Source organism: Ptychodera flava, chromosome 20 (genome assembly GCF_041260155.1).
Source record: "Ptychodera flava strain L36383 chromosome 20, AS_Pfla_20210202, whole genome shotgun sequence".
Classification (NCBI taxonomy): Eukaryota; Metazoa; Hemichordata; class Enteropneusta; family Ptychoderidae; genus Ptychodera; species Ptychodera flava.
Window position 1 is genome coordinate 1,742,930 of NC_091947.1, and position 24,133 is coordinate 1,767,062.

General features: G+C 36.4%; 1 protein-coding gene across 2 annotated transcripts in view; it reads left to right on the top strand.

Moving 5' to 3' along the window:
- Window positions 1-18,011, top strand: part of LOC139119734 (prominin-1-A-like) — a 53,186-nt gene extending 35,175 nt beyond the window's left edge. The window contains exons 11-28 of one of the 2 annotated variants that reach the window (XM_070683608.1): window positions 148-224; window positions 548-700; window positions 2,629-2,755; window positions 3,331-3,434; window positions 3,934-4,018; window positions 4,466-4,612; window positions 5,223-5,309; window positions 5,766-5,858; window positions 9,293-9,346; window positions 9,787-9,870; window positions 10,256-10,324; window positions 10,744-10,833; window positions 11,814-11,929; window positions 12,344-12,361; window positions 12,712-12,744; window positions 13,569-13,592; window positions 14,366-14,410; window positions 15,145-18,011. In XM_070683608.1, the coding sequence (XP_070539709.1) occupies window positions 148-224; window positions 548-700; window positions 2,629-2,755; window positions 3,331-3,434; window positions 3,934-4,018; window positions 4,466-4,612; window positions 5,223-5,309; window positions 5,766-5,858; window positions 9,293-9,346; window positions 9,787-9,870; window positions 10,256-10,324; window positions 10,744-10,833; window positions 11,814-11,929; window positions 12,344-12,361; window positions 12,712-12,744; window positions 13,569-13,592; window positions 14,366-14,369 (1,365 nt within the window). In that variant the 3' untranslated portion in view covers window positions 14,370-14,410; window positions 15,145-18,011. The remainder of the gene's footprint in view (window positions 1-147; window positions 225-547; window positions 701-2,628; window positions 2,756-3,330; window positions 3,435-3,933; window positions 4,019-4,465; window positions 4,613-5,222; window positions 5,310-5,765; window positions 5,859-9,292; window positions 9,347-9,786; window positions 9,871-10,255; window positions 10,325-10,743; window positions 10,834-11,813; window positions 11,930-12,343; window positions 12,362-12,711; window positions 12,745-13,568; window positions 13,593-14,365; window positions 14,411-15,144) is intronic. The other variant, XM_070683607.1, reaches the window with a different exon arrangement.
- The last annotated feature ends 6,122 nt before the right edge of the window (window positions 18,012-24,133 follow it).

Below are 24,133 nucleotides of genomic sequence, written 5' to 3' on the forward strand. Positions count from 1 at the left end.
TTTTCCAATCTTTTCGATCAGGCAAAATAACCGGGCGTCGCTGTTCGATTATATTCAATTCTTTCGATATAATGACTTTGCTTCAAGATTTAGGCGTGTTATAAATAGCAGCTCTGACTATTTACGTGTCTTTTCTATTGACTGTAGATGACTGGCGGCATAGACGATATGAAGGATAGCATCAGTGGAATGTCCGAAGTTTTGGCACAGTATGATAAGTATAGGTAAAAATGATTTGTAAGAAATTAGCGATCAACATTGACTCTTCATTGTGCGAAGCCTGAACAAGTTTTCAGAAGTTTAGGATTGACAAATCTTCGCTTACGTAAAGCTTGTCATGAATCATTGTGAAACTTGTTTAGACTTATTATTTAGTTATCGGAAATTAATATTTTCTGTTTTAGTGATCGGAGAGAATTGGTTTCATCGTGGCGTCGATAAATTTTAGAAGAACAGCGTTTCTTAATTGAGCATCTCTGTCTATGATCCACTATAAAAGAGAATAGACAGGTTAAGGGGTCTTATTTGGTATGCATTTCTCGTTTAGGTGGTATGCAATGAACGGCTTACATGGTGTTGTTCTCTTGGTCGTGGTGTTCAATATCATCGGCATCCTTTTTGGACTCCTTGGCAGCAGAGCAAATGCAAGTCCAACTGATAGGTCTGGCTTATCAAATTGTGGTGGCCTGTTCCTCATGGCGTGAGTTATTTTGTGAACTCTCTCTACTCCGTTATATATCGATTATACCAAGTTAAGGGAGCCTTCAGTAATTACAGGGGGTGGGCCGGGGGAATTTGGGGAGGGTCACTTTTTAGAAAACAGCTCAAGGGGGAGGGTCACTTTTTATAAACCAATCTTGGGCGGGAGGGTCACTTTTGACAGAAGCTGATTTTATGGCCAAAACTTTAATTGTCCGTGTGATATTTCCTGAATAGGAAATCACCAACAAAATACGTACACATTATCCAAAAGTTTCACAAGCAAAGAAAATGCAGTGGTATCCTACATTAAACACCTTGAAGAGTTAAAACTGATAAAAGACAAGCGACAAAAACATATGCAACAGATGGAAAAGTGTATATCAATTATGAAATGTACATAAATGCATAATTGTCAGTTTTATATTGGAAAAGATTGTGCATAGTTCTCTCATAGACTACCATGTACAGTAAATCAACTTTTCAGTGAAATTCCAAAATCGAATGTTTTGCACAACCATGGACTTGTAACCACTCTAGTCTAATCAAGAACAATAATGTAAATAATCCAGCATAAATAAATGCACAGATTTATCTGATTTTGTACTGAAAATAAATTATTCATAGTTTCATCATAGACGGCCATGCATAGCGAATCGACATTTTGGTGAAATTCTAAAATCGAATTTCTTACACAACCATAGACTTGTAACCACTCTAGTCTAATCAAGAACATTAATATCAATAATCAAGAGTACACAAATGCAAAGATTTAGCTATTTTTTTGTCGGGAAAAACTATTCATAGTTTCATCATAGACGCCATGGATAGTGAATCAACTTTTTAGATGAAATTCAGAAATCAAATTCTTGTATACAAATGCACATTTTACTTCCCAATTCAAGCAAAGTACATTTAAATACATTATCAAACATATATAATATACAGACATGTTTTGTGGGGGAAAATTGTCGATAATTAGCCTGATAGACTCCATGGATTATGATTTGATATTTTTGGATGAAGCACTAAATCAGCCACATCTTGCCTTCTTATATTTGCACAAAATATGGTGACCCTCCCTCAAATGTATGAAATACCATATCTATTCAAAAATTCTTGCCTGATAAATTGCGACTGTCCCTCAAAAAACACCAGCCCTCCCCTCTGTAATTTGTCCTTAACATAACAATTGAACCAATTGTTATGTAAATTAGCTGATCCTGTTTCAGTTATTCCGGGGGAGAATACCGCAGTGGTTGGGGGAGGATCAAGTTTTAATATGTCGTACAAGAGGGAGGGTCACATTTTAGACAGGAGGATAGGGGAGGGTCACATTTTACGGTACAGGTGTGCGCGAAATTCCCCGGGCCCACCCCCCCCCCTGTAATTAATTAAGGCTCCCAAACGTTCGGTTGAACACTGTTCAGGACTGTACAATTTTATCATGGTTTTCAAGTAAACTTTCATCTTGTCATACTTTGTCTTTTTCGATAGGTTGGTAACTTCACTCTGTGATTCTGGCAGTATTGTGGGCTGTAGATTTAAATAGTGTCTTTTAGACCAGACGTCCCCATGTTGCCACGCTAGTATCGTCTTTAACTATACAATATAAAGTAACTTTTAAATCTACAAAATAATAAAACAATATACCAGGCGTTGACTCTAAAATTTTATAAAAAATTCAAAATCCTTTCTGATATCTTGATTCAAAATTAAGGTAACAAATAGAGCCAAATAGGCAACAGGGATTTATTTTGACTAGTACTAATTTTCATTCATGAATTTAAAAATGGTTGAGGCAGGCACGTGAAAATCTGAAAATATCTTTAGAGTTCATTTAACGCGTAATTCTTGTTACTTATAGGAATTTATTTTTATATATTGAGCAAACTAATGACTTATGAAATCCTCAATTTCTCCCCATAGGTCCGCTGGATTCTGTTTCATTTTTGCCTGCTTCTACATGTTTCTGACTGTCATTCCATTTGTGATCGGAGCACCCATCAATAAATTTATATGCCAGCCTCTTCTTAGCGGGGATATCCTTGAAGATGTGAGTGTGAATTTAGCATTGTTACCTACATATTATGCTAGTATATTATCCCTGTATTTTATAAACTCCCTTGTTACAAATAGAATACAGGTTAATCATCATATGAAATTCTCAACGTAGTCTTTACACCATTCCAAATCACAGAAAGCATTCAGCTGTATTTTGCATGTCAACCTGTAAACTAGTGGATTCAAAAATATTAAAATAGTCCTTACCGAATGACAATCAGAATTTCAATGCGATTGTCTAGATTAGTTTTCGAAATGTTCTCATGACCGAAACAAATCGTTATTTCCGACAGATGGTTTTCGAGATCGCCCACATTGATTAGATAAGTAAAGTCTCGCGGGGGGTTGGGGGGAGGGGGAGAGAGAGAGAGAGAGAGAGAGAGAGAGAGAGAGAGAGAGAGAGAAATGTAGTCTGTTTTTAAAGTTCGTTCTCAATTGAGCAATTAAAAAAAAATATTTTGAAAAACGTTCATCAGTTAAAATTTGCCGCACTTACCACCTACCAGTGTTCAAGATGAACAAATACGACAACTGGCACAACATCGATAATTTGCATCCTTCCCATAGACAATCGACAATCCAGATGGGTTCATGGGCAGTGACGGATATTACCTAGCTAAAATGTTACTGAAGGATGGTAGCATAGAGTTGACGGTTTCCGGTGCTCTTGAGTAAGTATTTGGAATTATGTATTTGTCACAGCACTTGGTACTTCTACAGGGCAGTGTACGACAACATTTGTGTTTGAAGTCGTTCAAACTGTTAAAATCACAATGGCCTCTTCCCAGTTTTATTTGCTCCGCTACAGTGACATTACAACATGTCTAGCCGCTCTTTTTACGTTTTTCGTAGCTTCACGCACGATAAGTTTTGCCTTGCAACACTTGTCGCATAAACACAGATGAACTGTCATCTGAAAGTAAGCACGTCTCTGGACATAATGCAATCTTATTTCTGGCATAAACGTGGAAAATGAAATCCTGCTGTAGGCCTTTTGACTCGCTCGATGATGCCAACATTTTGAAGTCACTAATTCGTCAATAGGCTATGGAGACACCAGTTTTGTTCCACACATTTATTTCAATGCGATATCAGCATACATATATGAGTGACTTAGGATAGTATAAATACGACTACCAATAGCTTACATATTTTCAAAATTGATTTCAGGGACTGTGAAGACGGTGCTACATCGTACACAGCTTTTCATCTGCAGAGCTTTTTCAACATCAGTAAATACACTGACTTTGATCAGGTATGTTTGTGATTCCTTTACAAGTTATAAGAATTTGAAAAGACACAATTTCTTAAAACTGAAAAGTAGTATTATGTTCGTTAGAAAACATTGAACGTTGGGAAAATGACACTGTGCTAAAAGCTTTCTATCTGCATTGAAGGTTGCATACTTCTCTAAACTGCTGTACTTCTGCAATTTTCATTTTCACCCCCCCCCCTCACACACACACACACACACACACACACACACACACATATATACATATATATACATATATATATACATATATGTCATCTTTAATATATATATATATATATATATATATGTATATATATATATATATATATATATATATATATATATATATATATATATATATATATATATATATATATATATATGTCATCTTTGTTGTTTCTGTCGCTATGACAACATATTTATTGTGTATCATGGACTTCTTTTCAGTATTTAAAGGACGATCAATTCGATGATTTGACCAGTGATATTGACCTAAGCGATATCGAAATCATGTCACCAGACACAGAGTCAAGTCTGAATGATTTTAAGGCTGCAAATGTGGATAACATAGCTTGGGGACCCTATGAAGCAGAGGTATTTAGATTGTCAAATTTCCTTACTGCACAAACGGCGCCTTAAGCATTTTCAAACTTTACACAGAATATCTTAACCTCTGCGACAAAGTCAGGTACAAACATGAAGTTTCTGAACATGTTTAAGATTCAGGAGTAGTCATGTGTAGTGCAGTGTCTGCTAATGCGAATTCCATGTTCACTGTAAGAAAAAACTATTTTATGACTGTTATTTTCGTCACACTCTAACAAAGTACATGGCGATACTTTAAGTTTCATCAGCTCTCTGCTTTGTTGAAGGCCGTACATTGTCACAAAGTACCCTTGGTTGTATAAAATCAAGGAATGGTATGTCTTTCCGCGTAATGTATCTCAAAAAGTAGAACAAGATACGCCAAGTTTCCCCATAATATTTCGTTTTCACCGCTATATATATACATGGGGAAATGACGATACTTCTTGAGTAGAGTTTGTCCTTATAAATCAAGATGAGATTTGTTTCACGACTGGTCAATCGTATTGCTGATTTATAAGTTTATGCATAAGACATCAGTCACCCTACTTGCATCAATACTTGCGTGTTAATGAAACGGTAAAGTTTTACATTCATGTCTCTTTCTTCATCTTTACAGCTTGCAAAAGATCTTTTACCCGCTACATATGAAGATAGTATCATTCAACTAGCTCAAGACATAGAAGACTACGTCGCAGCTCATGCAGTTAGTCCACATTTTTATATTTCCATTTTCCCATAAAAATGTGTCAAGTTTACACTTACTAATTAAATGCCTTGAGACAAAAGCCTTTACATTATTTGTAAGGTTTTCTTTAAAATCAAGCCAGGGAAACAACACTTACCAAGATGAAACATTACTTCGAATATACCTGGTAATAAACGTTTTATTCTTGCGCAACTTTGTCAAAATGCCTCTTTGCAGTACTTAGTGCACTGTATTCATTCATTCCATAGAAAAAAACAGAACGGAAATCTTCACAATGCGGATGAACATGATTACCATATTTCCTTTGAGGGAAGTAACCAGTATACACTCTGTAAAAAAAAGACACTAAGCGATTCAAGTGTACATAGTCTGCAATTAATTACCCTGCGGATATGCCAAAAATTTAATGACTTACTGATAAACATTATCACCTTTTGAATTATTAATTATCAGCTTTCGGGACCTGACGAAACAGCACTGTTGGGTCAAGCGGCTGCCGTGAGGGACTTTCAGACGAGCGTAGTTGAGCCAATGGTGGCGCAGAGGGTATGTTTGCTAAAAACATAATTTCATTTCATCTATGCGTTCGTCAACAACTGTTGCCTACGTGCATTGTTTTTGCGCGAGTTTGCAAGTTTCATTATTCAGAAATATCGAATGGAATGGTTAAAACGGATTATTTGTGTGTGTGTGTGTCTGTATGTATGTGTGCGTGCGTCTGAGTGAGTCTGTGTCTGTGTGTGCGTGAACTTGTTGAGGCGGAAGTTTTCCCAACGTGGTCGCCTATTGATGGACTATTTCCATTCTGAGAACATGTTGTACGGCGCCATATGCGCTACATGTATCTTGCGTTGTGGGCTTCTCACTAGGGCGGTAAACCAGGCGATTTGAAGACATCATACTCAGAGGTGTGTTATTTAAAAAAAACCCATATCATTATAAAGCATTTTGAACAAAATAAAAATTTGGAGGGGGAAAATAATAGCGGTTCGGACCACTCCTCCTGCTACTGTTTGAAAAGTCTGCCCACACGCTCATTATATCTTCCCTAGCTCTCCCCAATACCTGCCATGAAATCTCCCTGCTCCCTCTCCTCACTGCAAAGTCCCCACTTTCATCCTTTGCCTACTCTTTGACGGCTTTCCATCGGTATACTCCGAAAAAACAATCGAACAATACTTCATATTCAATTCGAAGGGTTGCCCTCAGAAAAAGAATTGAAATTCACCGGCCCGATCGCTTAAAATATATCTTTTTTGCGTGAACAGCTGTATTAGCTGTCACTGTCCTCATAGTAGAACGTTACATGGAATACAAGAAATTTGGACCTTCTTGTCGTTGGTTTTCATCTCGATTGCACCAAGCATCCCATTCAAATTGGCAAAATAATACAAAAATACTTCGAGAACTGAACGAGGTTGTTACATGAACATCTTTTTGTCAAATGATAATATCCATATCTATTTCAGTAGTAAATCTTTCCGTAACACAGGCTTTGGCAGTGGTTCCATTTGTCCTCGACTATGTCGCACCGTTTAACGTTAGTATTATATCGACGGTCAAAAGATGCAGATAAGGTGTTGATCATATAAGGAGCATGGTGAATTAGCAGATAAGGTGTTGATCATATAAGGAGCATGGTGAATTAAAAGGCATCATGGAGTCCACACGGCTTTGTACGTATGGTCGGCGTAGTATAATCTCCCTTTAACCCCTTGACTACCTATGGCGCCGGATATATCCGGCGCCATATTGAATTACCATATACCTTGAGTGCCGGAAATATCCGGCACAGTTAAATAGGCGTATTTGCTTCGTTTTTGTCGCTAAAAATCCCGTAATTTTGGCGTCGGCACGCAGCGCAACTATAGATTGATGTATTCCGATCTGGCCTGAATGTGATTGCGCCCCCGTACGTCCGAGTATGGCCAAAATCCGGAAGCAAATGTCGTGACCCATGACCTCGACCCTAAAAGGTCAGACTGATCACAGAAGCGTCGCGCTGATTGTTTACAGTTTTCAGAAGTACGGACGATCGCGAAGATGTTTATGGTTTGTTTTTTTAATGAAATGAAATGTTTATTTATTGAAAACAAATGATTTATATGTAAATATGTTCTGTTAACAGCAATATTCGTGAATGAAACTAGAGGAAATACAATTTTTTACTATAAGCCAGTGAACTTTTATAGCAGCCATATTATCAATATGATTGGTCACATGACTGGTCATGTGTTTGGTCATTTGATATGTTGTTCCCTAAAATGTATTTTTAAATATTATGAATTATTTTTCGATAAATAATAACCATTTTAAATGATTGCTTCTGAAGGAAGACATAAGGCAGGTGTTTACAAATATAAAATGTGTTGATTTTCAAATACAGAATCATGTCAGATGCTGATGTTTGTGGTTCATTTACTCTGCCTTTTTTGAGAAAAATCTTGAATAGGTACATCTATAAATAAGTAAAGGGTAGTTAATATTACATATGTGTAAAGACAATGCCACGAAAATTGCAACTGTATTCAAATTTGCGTCATTTTATGGGTTCAAAACACGTCCTGATGCTACAAATATTCATATTCTTTGCTAACTCTGGTCACGTGATGTGTCATGTGATCAGTCACGTGACCTGGAAATACAAAACTTATGTATGAAAAAGTTGAAAATTTCATGCTGATTCAGAAAATATATGGTTTATTGGTACTTACTTAATTTTTACTCTAAGCAGTGTTCATGCAATGACCACAACCAAGATTTTATCAATATTTACATAAGGGGCCTGGTATATAGGAATACATTGGCCTTGGTAGTCAAGGGGTTAAGGAGGATCCCTGCCCGAATAAGCAAGTACCCCTTTCCAGGTTGACGAACGTGATAGCAGTACCAACCCAATTGATAACTAAAGCTCTGTGCTATAAGTCAGAGCTATGAGGCCAAACACAACATTATATATATCACGAGAGTTATATATAACAGAACACAGGCGCAAATCTCATTTGAATGAAACTCGGACCTCTCATCGTTGTATATTTTTAATGGAATCACATACATAGATCAGGGCTTAGTGTAATTACATTATACGCAACAAACAACAGAATGTCAACACGGCCTAGCTGTTCACATTTAATCTGAAACCTTCACTGTTCGAACACAGAACACAGTATATAATCGCCTTATAATAAAAAAAACTTACCATCATGTCATGTCTATATGGCCAACGTCGTTGGTACCAAGGAGAAATGGTAAATCAAAGTGTCTCACTATAACAGATTAATATACTGTGATTGTCGTACCGAACAGCGGTCTAACAGTTTACAACATTCGACTTATCGAAATAACCTACCTCGGTAACCATAAGCAACATGGTCGAAAAAGGGACCTGACAAGTTGTTGCAGTTGTGCAGTGTTGCCAGTATTTCTGTCATAAGTGACATTCAATAATGTCTACAGAGGTTATTCAAAACTTAGAACTGTGACACCCATTGTATCGACTGTTTAGCCGCGTGTTTAAATTTGTCTAAAATCATTATGATAACTTTGATATCCAATTTATCAAGCAAAGTCCGGTAAGTCATGTAATCTTCAATCAGACAAGAACGTTGTCAAATGCTACCACAGTATATCCACATTTCGTTCGTGAGTGGCAGGTATTCAGTCCACTTTACAGTATTTGTATTCAAATATCTTATATCCAATACCAGTCAATAGAAGAATAAGAATAACCTGACTCACCTTAATCTAAAGGTTCATTATGCCGACAGTGCATTTGGAAACACATGCCAAGGATGATTGCACTTGTCGCTAATCTAAGTGGTCATCTCAGTGATGCTGTTTTATAATACGGAGACAAACATACTACATTATTTGTTTAAAATGATATAGTCTAAGGTATTCACGAGAAACTGCATATATTTCTGAGGAAATGTGGAATATTTTAACGTTCTTTTCACTGAAATGTTGGTATTTTATTTCAGGATGCTGTTGATGCTGAAATAAAAGCTTTCAAAGTAGATGCAGGCGCAATAGATGTAAGTTTTCATCATGTGACTTTTTGCATTCGGTTAGGCACCTGGTGCATTTTAAGAGGACATAATCCCCTGCATACAATTCAAATGTTGTTTTGCTATACATTAAATCAATGTTATAAAGTAAAACTCTGAATGAATCCTTTAGTTACCTAATATGCGGGCTGAAAAAACTATATTTCTTGTATTTGTGCATTACAAAATTATAGGTCTAAGATTTGGCCCATGTGAATATTAAGGAACAATATAGAGAGGAAAAATGATACTGTAAAAATGATACTGTACTCAAATATCCTAAACACTTCTCTTCACATAATGCCCCGACTTATATACAAAAGCTAGAAGTACGGGTACACCGATTGTAGGAATTATTTTCTGTACAGTCATGATGGAATTAAGTTTTCATTTTACTATTACCTGGTTAAATCCCATTTTCTTCTTAGCCCAGCGTTGATGATGCTATAAATAAAGGAAATGTCGCTGATGATTATTTCGAACAAAATGATATAAAGGACGTAGTAGATGACGTAAGTGTATCAGGTTTCATATTTGTTAACTTCTTTTTAAAAAATTGTTGTTCATACTGCGCAGGAAGTGTTTACAGCACATTTCATCATGTCGTCCTTTAGGTTAGCAAATCTGGTCAGCAAAACAATGCAATGAATATTCTAGATTCTGAAAATTTGACCATGAGATGTATGAAGCTATATGTGCTGTCTAAAATGACAGAATGAGATCTAGCTTTCTAGATACATCTTCATTGTAAAGTGCGATACCTTTCAAGTATTCCAAGACCTCGCAGACGCTCACCAATTACTTTACTAAATCGTTGTTTTGGTTTGACGGAGATTTGACCACAGTCGAGCATGTTATGCTTTTTGACGAATGTTTTTATTCCTATCTTTACAAAAGGAAGTCGAAAAGTACAAAGAACGCATCAAGTCCACCCTCGACCAGTTTTCGCAGTATGTGGAGAAGAGTGTAAGTAAACATTCAAAGGCTTATAAGCAACTTTCTAACATCGAACATTTAGTGCATATCGTTCACAGTTATTTTACTGTACAAGTTCAGTACTTCTGTAAGAGATATTTCTTTGTATCTAATTATTATGTTCGAATGCCGTGTAAGTTATGGATATTTTATCTTACTTCACCGAATTCCAAATCAAACGGGCAAGTTAATTAAATGACGTAAAATCATGAAATAGTTAAACCCCTGTTAACGTTCAAAATGACTTGTACAAAATATGTACATTGTATATTTGAATGACGTTTCAATAATAAATCGGCCGATATTTATTTTTGACAGATAGTACTGTATTGGCAAATATACAGAGTAGCACTACTAAAGTAAATGTATGACTTGATATCTACATTTCTCAACACCATTGTTGCTTGCAGATCGGAAAAGACATCGGCAAATGCAAACCAGTGAAAAATGTCATAGATAACATCTTCAACCTGATTTGCCGTTCGTTCTTGGATCCATTTGTGAGTTTATTTCAATCGCCATCTTATTCGCGTATGTGTTAAAAGAAGGGTGTAGCGTGATATGGTTAATGGCCCACCAATAACGACTTGTATTCGGTATATAAAACGGTACATGCTGCGTGTGCTTTGATAGGGCATGCGACAAGTTCGGAAGCACGACCACGTAAACAAACGAATAACAATCACAAAACGACTTCAAGTAGCATCCGCCTCGAGATAGTTTTTTAGATACTGATACTTGTTCTTGTGCGCTGCTCGCAATTATTAATTCTAAGTTTGTGCGGTACATGAAGTTCGGGGCACCGTCTTGTTTTTGTGGAGGTTGAAAATTTAGTTTTCCCCATGGAGATAATGTGAGGAAAGCGGCCATTTTGAAACAGGAATTTCCCTTACAAAGGCCGGATTATAGTAAATCTAGTATGCAATATAAAAAAAGCCACGCTACTGATCGGACGTACCGTGTTTGGTCCAAGAATCCCATAATTTTACCATGTTTCAGGCTTTCATTGTCATTGAATCTTGCATGTGATGTCTGTGAATACATAGCGACTAAACGAGTGGAAAATAAACTGAAAAAAGGTTCCGTTTCTTGTCGGAGAACGCGTATGTTACAAAATGTGTTCCCTGTACGACCATTTGACCCCTCTTTGCATATGTCGCAAAATTGCCCAACATGATTATTCAAATTTATCATATGGTCCAAGCGATGCTATGAGAATTTAAAGTCCCCACCCAGTGTATGCAAATGGCTACGTTATCATTAATCCCCCCTAATGTGCGCCCACGGTTCTGTCTTCAAATATCGGCAAAATTTCAGGTAGCTGGGTCATTTAGCACTACGATTGCTGATCTTCACTTCCCAAGGTTTTTAGAACACGCCAACGATGCATTTTCAATGCAGTAAATTTTTAAAACAGATGCGTTTCAAATTATTACAGCAATTTCAGAGTAACACCGTTCTCTTTTCAACTCCCTAACAGAATGCATTCTGGTTTATAAATGGATGGTATGTGTTCTTCTTCATGCCAAGTATAATCTTTGGCATAAAGCTGGCCAAGTTCTTCAGGAGAATGAAAACAGCGGACTCTCACAGCGAGTAAGTATTTATATTAGGAAATGATTGACTGATTGCAGTATGAAATGGATACATCATACTTTATTGTTATTACCTAAGGGCCATTGAAGGAAAGTATTAATAAAGCACCGATAACTGTGACTCGCAAATCCATGAAAACAGTTTTAGAGTGTTGAATTTCACTCTAATACCTATCACTGCTATTAGATTCCTAAAAGTTTGGCATTCAATCCATATTTAATTCGTTAACCATACCTATTTGAGTCGTCAGCAAAGAAACACTGGCGTCTGCTATTACGGTGACAATAATGCATTTGACCGACAAATTGAAACCATGTTTTGAAAAGGGCCAGAAATTGCACGATACATTCTTTCAGATATTTGCCTTATCAGCCAATAAAATAACTTTATTTGTTTAATTTCCTTTTCTTTCAGTACGATGGAGCTGCAAACGTGAGTTCATTCATTTCTTATTGTACAAACGATTAATTGTAAGGTATATTTTGAGAGAGACGTCAGTATTACTACATGGATCAAACCAATCGTACTGATAAATAGTTTAACATTCATCCAGTATTTTTCTTACTCGCCGCGTTTTTATATTTTCACGTTGAAAATTGTTGTAATGGTTTTGTTAACATGTACATAAATAACTAGGGTTAACGCGATCAAAACTTGTAAAAGACCGTTGTACAAGGCGAGGCACTTCAAAGATTGTAAAGACCAATCAACATAAAGTGAATATGTCTACGCATACTCATAATATAGTTATTCAGACGTGAGTTTTTGTTGCTTTCTTACAGTTATCCTGAGTATGGACAGGGGGCGCCTTTCAAGTGAGTATTGCAAGTCATACTTTTCTATTGCTGACCAGACATTTATCGCATATTTCACCACCCGCAAATAAAATTGTAATGTGTGCCTCGCACGTTTTGCTTTGCTTGTATATGTGCTCCACAAATTCGCCACATTGGCGGTACAAAATTCCATGACATTGCAGGCATGCTGGCAACCATTGTAAAAATAAACCTTCAGCCGACGATTCCGTTCGGCACAATTACTGCAACGGTAGCAATCACATATTACTCAATAATCAGTCAAAATACATATTGAATACTCAGGATAAGTGTAACATGTGTGTGGCATGCGATATTTATCGAACCGTTCAATAAAAGTTAATTGTGTTACACACCTGAGTTTAATCATCTCGTGAAGCAAGCATATCAAAAATTTTGTAGAAGTTCTAGTGATGCCCAGTAAATTTGATACTTCAATCTGTTTAAATTGCTTTGAGAGTTTGAGACTCAGAACGCTGCTTGTGTTCTCACCAAGTAAGTCGTAAGGCGACAGACAAAAGCTGAATTTTGTCATTATGATAGAGATCAATGTTTTCCTGTAACATTCAAAATTATCAAACCTTTGAGGATATAATGATTTTGATAATTTGAGGGAATTGTAACCAACGTTTTAAGGCGCAGGAGATTGATTTTGCCAGGATAAGGAAAAAGTAAAAGATAACTCCTGAAGGACATGTTCAGCATGTCTTAGTTGGACTCTATTTTTTGTCGCTTTGCAACACGGCTGTGAAATAAACAATCTTGAAATGTCAATTTAATTAGTAATTTATGTGCTAACATGGCCTATTTTTTCTCTGCCACAGTAACAAGGTTGCAGCAGGTCCAGTGTAAGTACAGCGCTTTTTTTTTCTTAAAACATTTTGATGCAACTCGGGCAACAAATTGAAGAGATCTGAAGTGGCCGTTCTTTTAATTTTAGTATGTGAGGTTTGATCAAAATGTTCCTCGATTTATGAGGCTACAATTGATCTATGCATAATTTGTCACTGAATTTACGCTATTATGAATCAGTGAACTAACTTTGAAAACTGTCAGTAGAAAAGATCACCATTTTCTGAGCCTTGCCAGGCCATGACGTTTTAGGGCTGAACCATTGAATCCCAAGAGGGATTATTCACAGTGAGAACATGTAATTTCTGAACGTTCCAAGGTTTGACATGTGTTGGAGTGGGCAACGTATGCCAATACTGTTAGTGTTTTTGCAAAATTAGCGATACCAGGAGTAATTAACGAAATGCACTCCTGTAATTTTAAGGTAGTATAAGTAGTATGCGCCTCGAAAGTAACTTTGCTCAAATTTTCCTCAACGATCTTTCAATCATTCACTTTCAAAATCCAATGCACAGACTTAGACGTACTATTCAGTTTCAGATTGTGGTTCGATTATAATATAGTATTATCAATGACCCTAAGTTTATGATGGTAGTATTTACAGTAATATTTTGTCTCTTAGTTTATTCTCTTTTAATTAAACTTCATTGTCAATGATTGCGTGTTTTTGTCCCCTTTGTACTAATGATATATTGGTTTGTTCTTTGTCTCTCTCCCATCTTTCATTCAACCTCTTGTTATTCTACGTGTGACGATGTGTGGTTTACAGCTAACAGTTAAATGCATGGCAGATGGAAATATTGGGCAACAAAAGGTGCATTCATTTTTTCTCTTTGTCTTCATCTTTTCGTAATTCTTAGTCGTAGAGAATCAATGTGGGGAATACTTACACGTAGCTACCATTGGAATAAATGTTAGTGTGCGTGCAGAACGCCAATAAAATTTCCGCGTAACACGGTATTTTTTTTAAATTTGAGTCTTTGTCTTAGCTTGAATTGACCCGTGTACTGTTTTACTGTTATGTCATTGTAACCTACACCAAGAAACACCTACGAAACTATCTGGCTTAAGCGTTGTACAGTGTTATGACTTATCCTTCATGTCTCACTTTAGTCCGAACAAGTGCATGCTCCATTCCTTTCTGAAGGGCATGCACACTATAATCGATCTTAATGCATGAGCACATGATACCGATTACACTTCCGATTTTTTCTATCTCGTCTTGCAAGAGCATGGAATGCCCGTGTTAAGGAAAATAAAATATGTGTTTTAAGCCCAGCATGGCTTATCTTGCATACCCATTGCACACAGAAAGATATTTCTCCATTTTAAAGCCGTCCATCAATTTTAGAGCAGGATCACGCACACACCTGTATATTGCATACATATAACACATACCTAGATAGATACCTAGATAGATACATTGATACATGGATACATAGACTGACATACATACATACATACATACATACATACATACATACATACATACATACATTTACCATAAGTACAATACTTACAGAAAGGACACCTGTATTTATTTTACAGAGATTTTTATGGCAACAACAAGAAGTCCCAATTGACAATCTCTGACATAGAAATGCAAGGAATCTAAAAACGTTGCCTAACATCATTCAAGATCTACAAGATCAGCTTAGTGATCCCGAATCATGGCATCAGCTCTACATCCATGGACGAATCAAAGACTTCAGTTGGTGCTGCATCTTATAGCCCGTCCATATTTTAATGAGGGATTCTTTATTTTAAAAGTGCAAAGAAAAGGTTTACACTCCATAGAATTTACAAGCTTTTACTAAAGTGGACTGTCAGTTTCAACCTGAAGAACCGTCGCTCGAGGGCGCTCCTCGCAGAAAGGTAGGGCAAGATCGCCCTCAAGCGACGGATCAAGTTGTGAGCTGATGTGGCTCACTACATTTTTATTTGTTTAATAGACTTTCGTGTATCTAAACAGGGTATGTTATTTTTAAATAACAAAAATAGGTGTATCATTTTATTTATCTATTCACGGGCAGCTTTTTAAGACCATGGAGGCAAGAAAGCATCCTTTAAAGAAATAATTGCATCTTTGGAGTTGATAGAGATCAACATTTTTAAAACGTCGGCTGAATGAGACATCTTTCTAGCTTAGCTGCCCTTGCAAGAATATTTACATAAATAAAAAGTAATATGAGGCTTGAGTTTGTCGGGGAAAGTATGCACGCTTCGCTCACTCACGCAGAAGTATGAAAAAAATATCGCATTGCTGCATCCTGACCACTCAAACCAATATCTGATAATGGACAGTACAATGTATATTAAGTCAATTTCAATCGGTAGTAATATCAATATACGGAAAAGGCCATGTAATACACAACAATACAGTGCTGAAATGAAATGGTGATTCTCTTCGATTTGTTTATTCTGTGAACATCGTAATCGGTAAATATGAATAAGATTTAGAACAAAGTCACGGATGGATTTTATGTGAAACGTCATCAAGCTTGTCATTTTCACTGAGGAAAGTAGTGTCATAAAATTACAAAGAAACTTAATTTTAATACGAATCGTTTAAGAACTAGAGGACTGGCCTCTGGGCCAACATGCAACTTCATTGTCTAGTTGGAATTCTAGGAAAAAACATACTTCATTATTTTACATGATTTTCATTACTGCTTGAAACGCATGGATAGCACTAATAGTTACAGAAAATTATACATGTATATTGCGAAATTTTTGAAATACAGAACCTTGCACATATATGAGGGTTATAGTTTTTAAAGTTGTTAGGGGTCATTAGTAACCATACTGAACGTAGTTAGATGATTTGAAGTGCATGAACGACAATCTCCCTTTTAGTTCTGGGAATCACGACTGTGTTTTACGTATGTATATAACACAGTCATTTCTATGTTGTACTCAGTGGCAGTGAAACGGAACTACGCAGTGCAACTATCGAACCACTTCACATGTTACCCTTTGTAAACATATAGATTATCGTGAATAATTTTACGCAGGTCCGTCACAAACTGAAATAATATTTGTTTTTTAATATGCTTGATCTATCTTTCCACGTGGCATATTTCTATTGATAGAGCTGCATTGCATTTATACATGGAGGTTTGGTTTGCCTTAGTACCTATACCCCTAGACATAATTCCCAAACGGAAAGATATGTCATTGATGACGTTTCTTCTCTTTATTTCCTGCATATTCACTTGGTTCCTACGTTACTCAGATGTATTTTAACGGTAAAGAAGTCGGTGAAGGGGGCCAATGTTTCCCGAATCATAGAAACAAAATGATAGTTTTACGTTTTCACGAACGGGGCTCCCTATCTCAGTACCAGTAGTATATTGCGTGGCGATCGAGATAATATTTCGGATTAGTTGAAGACATGGCTGCACCAACGGTTTGTGAAAGTCCGGTGTGGTTGAATGATGCACAAGCTACTAAGCTGAATATTTTCTAATGAATATGAATGCGTTGTTACAATATTTTTGTTTGTTTTTTTAAACACAGAAAGAGTACAGATTATCTTTGTTGGGTAGTTTTCTTTACATCTAAACACTTACAATGGCTAAGAAAGAGTTAGAGCGGAACTCATCTTAATATATACTTCATGTGTATATATGTGTATATATTAAGTATCTATGACATGTGTGAATTGTCTGTAATGTAATTACGTAAAGAAAATAGGACATTTTTGATACACAGGCTCCCTTAATTCACGTCTTTATACAGTAGAAAACGTATGCCAAGTCTTGTAAAAGTATTTGTCGGCATCAGCAACAACCATTTAAAGGGCAAATTTACTCCTTTTGAAAATAAAATCCAAGTAGCACCGATGAATACATCAGGCACATAACATCAAACAATCCTACTTTCTTCACAAAAATATCAATCGCTCACCAACAATATAGTCAAGGTAAATACAAGACATTATCAAACAGCTTTTTCAGAGTTGTTGTGTCTTTAAGGTTGGTTTAAGGTATGTTTCGTTGACTACTATTTCAGCAACATGTTTCCAAATACCGAATAATGAGGCTAACTTCTGAAATGGTAACAAATACGATATCTAAAGGTAGCGCCTTCGTACCTGTGAGCTACAAAAGGCAAAACTTGAAGTTTATAATAACGACAGTTTTCATTTGAAAAAGAGGAGACAATCTTACAATCTAAGAAATCTTTCAACGATCCATCGTTAGATATTGACTGTTCAAATCTAGAAGAGGCTGGCAGAGCAAGTTAACTTTGAACAATAAGAAGAGTTCTTAACTATAATTGTTTGTAATCGCAATTTTCGAACGTGCTTTTATTTGTATATATTCAGAAACTTACAGAGTGTATTTTGAAAGTCTTCTCACGTTAGTTTGTGTTGAGGACACCTCTAGCTTTGAATAAAATACTTTTCCGAATTAGCATTCTTCCGTGTTGGGTTTGTAGGGTATCTTCATGACTACGCTTTAAGGTTATGGAAATTTCACAAATGACAGACGAACAACGAAATAGACAATAGATTATTTTTATACGATATTTCATCATCAGTTGCTCTGTTATCCAAGGTCTTCAGTTTGACGGCTACTCATAACAACAGAGAAAGGTTAAGATTTGTCTAACCCATAGAAGTCTGTACCTATTAATATGTATCATGACAATTTGTAAAACAGAGGGGAGGCTTGTCACTTTGTACTTTTTTACGGTAAGAAGAGTTTGAAAACCAGATGAGGCAGGAATGCCTTGTGTGTTATAAATCCATAAGGTCACGAGCCTTTGGCCTTTCTTCCGAAACAGTGCTAACTTTTCGCGAAAATTATATCTTTTAGTTTTCAAAACAAAAAGGGATTGGGCATGAAACAGCGCTTCAGTCACAATAATAGAGGCTAAGAATTTCGAGTAAATTAATTATAAAAATATCATATCAGAATTCGCAGAAAAATTGTGCATGCTCGATCTTTGAGAGTATACTTTACTGAAAAACTGTAAAATTGTTGTGATTTGAGGCTACGAGAGAACAGGTGGAATGACAGTTTTAGCGAAACATCGATAACTTCGTGGTAGTCAAAGAAGCGTGCTGTCACGGATTTAACTTGAATGTTAAGCTCTATTTAACTACACAAAAACAAACAAACAAAAACGAACGACCATAGTTTTTCCGATAATTCTTAGGGACTGGTCAGTTTCTTCGGCCGGGGGGGACCGGTGGATTCATGGGGGGGTCACCCTGTTTTTGACTTTGGTGATGGGGGTCACCATATGTTTTTGAAATGCCAAATGGGGGGTCAGTGTGTTTTTGAATTTCGACACAGGCTCATCATTGCCTAAAATGCATCGTGTCAGCCACAAATTTCATCATTCAGTTGCATTTTTCGGCGCGCCCGAAGGCGCATAACTTTATAACAATCAGACATAGTTTTCAGCACGCCCAACTTTAACATATCAGACATACATATATCAGAGATATCTTTATGTTCAATATTTTTCAGCGTGCTCTTCGAGCGCATTACTTTAATATATCAGGCATTTTTCAGCACGCCCTTCCTGTGCATGACTTTAATATACAAGACATATATATCAGAGATATCAGGATGTTTCATATTTTTCTCCGCACCCTTCGGGCGTAATACTCCAATAAATCAGAGATATATACCAGAGATATCTTGATGTTTGCTAAGTGAAAGTGTACCATTATGAAATCTGCATTTCGTATGAAAAGCATGACAAATTCCTGATACTTTCTGTTCTCTCTATGAGAATTCAGTATGAGAAAGCAACATGCACAAATATTTCACATGATATATTTGATACAGTGACTTATTTTAGAGATAGAAAAATGACAAGATATCTTTCGTTCTCATTGATGCAACTAGAATGATGCTTTTTTATGACAAAAATAACAGTTGTCATTATTAGCTGTACTATGATGGTTTCAATGTTGCAAGAAAAGGTCATCTCAGACACTGCACACATCATATTTGGCTAAAATGCCTCTTTATGGCTCCTCAGGAGATTTAATGGGTGGCTGGCAAGTCTTAACACTCATCAAAATTTTTGATTAACTGGTTTTTCCTCTTTGATATTAATGATTGACATCCATTTCTGTACAACAGTTCATATATATATATATATATATATATATATATATATATATATATATATATATATATATATATATATATATATATATATATATATATTTATTTCAACCTTTTGTTGTACAGTTGTCGCGTGCGGGGGTCACCCCGTTTTCAAAATTTGGAATGGGGGGGGGTCACCCTGTTTTCAAAATTTGGAATAGGGGGGTCAGCCACTTTTTGATGTCGGCAAAAAATAATCCAAAAAATAATCCACCGCCCCCCTGTCCCTTAAGCAAGTCACGTTAATTGAATTTAATAAAAATACAGTTAGCACACCATTGGAGCACATCGTACATTTTGATTGATCACATTTTACATCGGCTAAAGGGTAAAGAAATTTCTGAAAAAAAAACATGGAAAGACACATTTAGTTTCGTACACATTACAGATTTACCCTTGCATCTAAAACAATAACACAGGGGAAGAACAATTATATCTTTGCGAACGATGAGCTGAAGGACGACGTGCAATCATTTTCTTGTCTTAAACACTGAGTCTAAAGATATTTCCCTTTAAGTTTTACTATTTTCTTGTCATCCTTATTTCTCAGAATTCGTCACTTTTAAGTTAGAATGCGCCTCGGTGACATATTTTCTCTCTTAAACTTTTCCAATTCTTTTCTGATCTACCACTTGTGAGGGCTCATTTTGAAGCCCTAGGACAAAGGAAGACTTTCACCGTCTTAGCTTTTTTTTTTTGAAAAATGAATTTTTTTTTCTCCATAGCGCTAAAACACATGGATGGCGGCGATTTTGAATATCAAATATCGGTAAATCTTTGGTAATTTGTTTCTCTAGTACCAAATTTTGCACTGTGACTCTCAATTTTTATACTTGATTTTACTAAGAGAACTGTTGAAAGATTTCCTGGGGAAAGTTTGTCACCTGTAATCTAAATATGCCCATATATGGTCAAAGGGGCGTTCCTTGGTATTCAAAATGCACATGTGAGTGCGCTGACTTTAAAAAGCGGCCACCCGCTTAAATCTATGACTTGTTAGATTTTCTTTTCCCATGGTAACTGTGGCAAAATTGGAACAGGGGACAGTATACCTTTAACGACTAATGGTGTATCCCTAAAAATTGCCTGTATTCCTCTGCGATGGCCCAACGTTGTTTTATGAAACTGTTACGAGCAAATGATCAAATTTAGAGTACTGATATTTATACAGTATGCAATCATAATCACAGCCTATACTGGGAAAAGTTGCTCAAAAGATGATCATAAGTAAAATTACAAAGGATAAGTTTTTCAGTGATATTGCTAGCCTCAACTCAGTTGCATAATAGTTATGTTCTGTCTGTGTCTCTAATAATGGAAGAACGGTCTTCTATAAGGCGTGTAAGCAGTTGGCAAAAGTAAAAATACAGAACTTTTAGGATAATTCAGGTGATAAAGAGAAACTCAATTGAAATAGACATTCACATGTCAGGATAATCGTGTCAAATATCTTGATAGAACTCTTAAAATGACCTGTGTTGCACCAGTGCGGTATGCACAATATCTACTAACGTGCGCCTCCTACTGAACTTCCCCTTGTCTCTCTAGTCTCAAAAACGCTTTCAAAAATGCACAGCCGGGGAACAGAGACAAATCTGTCAGCTGGAACAGCAAGCTCTGGAAAATTACTGACACAATTAAGTAGATAATTTCAGATAAGATAAGATACATTACTGCCTACTACAAACATATGTTGAATTTTGAAAGTTAAAATGATATATGCATTTTCTTGATATTACTACAGTATTCGAGAAACTGAACTACCAGACGCAGATCTGAGTACATCCCCCGTGCTGACAACATCATGTCAATTAACTTATATGACATAAGTGTATCACTTGCGATTTTAAAGACAAATTTAGGAAACGGGAACCTAAGCATCAACCATAGAGTCATAAACTCGACGAGGCAGAAGCCTATTAGCATACACTTGTGACAGCTACCAGAATGATGTGGTTTTTGGTATCTCATTATTTCTTTAATGCTTTGCGCCTCATGCATATGCTTTATTGGCCACTTTTCAGCAAGTTTCAACGTTCTGTGAAAATAATCTAAATCTCAACCAGGTATGAATAGAATACGCCTCCTCGCCCGGTTTAAGGAGGAACAGCCAACGTTCAGCCATTTACCCTCTTCTTCAACTTGAACGGCATAGGTATATCTTCGTACAATGTTCAGAGTAAATGTTCTGACAGGAAGTGTTAAAGGAACTTCAACGTGTTGAAACATTTGCTGACAAAGCAAGGGGTCGTTCATATGTATGTCATCGAAAAGTGTCCTTGTAACAACTTAGCATGACATGTAAAGTATGCATACATCAGAAATGCTTTCATGGTTATTCGCCAGCAATGTGAATTCGCAGTATGGAGATATTCAAACAAGTGTAACGATGCAACCGCATTTCAGTAATTTACAGTACTTTCGCGATTGAAACTTGAATGTTGCTCCTATGACTCTGGACAAGCAGACCGAATTATGTATTATTGCTCAAATTTACAAAGCCTTGTTAAGTGTTTGGAATTCTTGAGGGAGGGAGGGTGTGGCTGTAAGCGTCAAACGGATATAGCGTGGTAATATTTTTGAGTTTTTGCTGATTTGCAATGTATTTTTAAATAGCTAACAATTCCATGGTCTCATATGAGTTCTTATTATTCAGTTAAAATTCAAAGTCACACTGGAGAATGTCGCTTTTTTATTATTTTATGATGGGAAAACAAATCCAGGCGAGACACGCGTTTTGAGTCTCTGTATAAGGCGATGCCGTATTTAATAGTGGCATGACTTTTAATAGTAAACAATCGGGTCATCAAATTTTAGGTCACACGTTCAGATTCACAAAATTGTGTTACGTAATTATTAAAAAGGACCTTTGTCGCCATAACGGCCAAAACAAAGTTTGGAGATCATGAAGAACATGAATAACGTACTGCAGCTAGATGTCTAGACGGCTGTGACGTGGTTTGGGGAAGCAGCAAGGACACAGAAAGCTAGACTTTCTTCCTGTTTCAGAAAGGATGCTTCCCTTGGAAGAAGCATGACATAAAACCCAACTAGTTTGATGTTTAGATTAATTTAATTTTAGGGTTTTCGTTAATAAATGACATGAATTACGTTTATACACAACTCCAATTTCTTACCTAAATAAAGGATAATGTTGGAGAGGTGGCCTTAAAGAAACTTTCTTCTAAAAAAACAACCCCATCCCCCAAAAATACGAAACAAAACCCCGTAAATGCCACCAAAAACACATGAGGGAGGAGGGCTCACATTCATATCATGCGTACAGTCAGCACATGTAGTCAGACATCCATATCTCGAAACAGAATTCAGTCAAAGTTTCATTCTCTTGATTCTGATGTTGACAGTTTCTGCTTTCCGAGAATTTTACATGATTGTTGATTTACTTTGACATAACGGTAGCAATTTTAATAAAAAAATTTTGGTATGTCAGGTAAACACTCAAATGTCTAGCCTTATAAATGGCAGGTGGAGGTAACTTCTGTCACTTTTCAAGGTGAAAAAAAAATCTATAAGTATTTGCTAACGGTAGTTTTCTATTGACGTAATTTCGTAACCCAGATGTGTTTGGTGACTGGTGGGCAGGAGGGACGAGAGGAAAGACACATTTAGCTTGTTATTATCTCGAAATCATGGTTTTATTTGATGACACAGAGATTGGCAAATTCGATTTTTAGTAGACCGTGCTCAAAAAATATATGTACGCATTGCAGTCGGCTAAAAAGCCGGAAGTATGGAAATTTTGAAAAACTCTCGGTGCCATTAAAACCATCATAAGTGTCAAATTACTCGTTGACATTCTGACAGGATCGCAAGATCCAATGGTTCGTTCATAACGGGGAATTATGATATAAACTTGCTTTTTTTAAAAGTAAAGCTTATAAGTCTTCTGGTTCATCACGTTCTTCACTCAGTGTTATATGGCATTTTTATGTCGCTAAGATTTCCAAAACTCCTCTTTAGCTCTTCCCTGCATGTTGCCTATTCCACGTCGATGTTTCTGCTATCCCGCTAGCAATTTACTGGATATTCTCAAATTACGGTTGTTTCAATAAGCGTTGGATGGCAATGGTTTTCGGGTTCAATGAACGTGTGATCCCAAAATCTGCTCACCTCAAAGTTTTTGGATCCTCTTCCAGACGACAATAGAAGAGGTTATAGAAAATGGGGTCATGCAAATTTTGATCGCGATACTGACTTCAAGGGCACTGCAAAATGTTTCACTCTATATTGTAGTTTTAAAGTCGACATCGTCGCTTAATACGAGAAATATAAATATTTTAAAACTGCATCAGTTTTTCGTCTGTGCTCTGACTACACTAGTTTAACATTGCTGCTAACTGTTATAACGGCAATGGTGGCAGGAAAATGTATGGGCGAAAAAA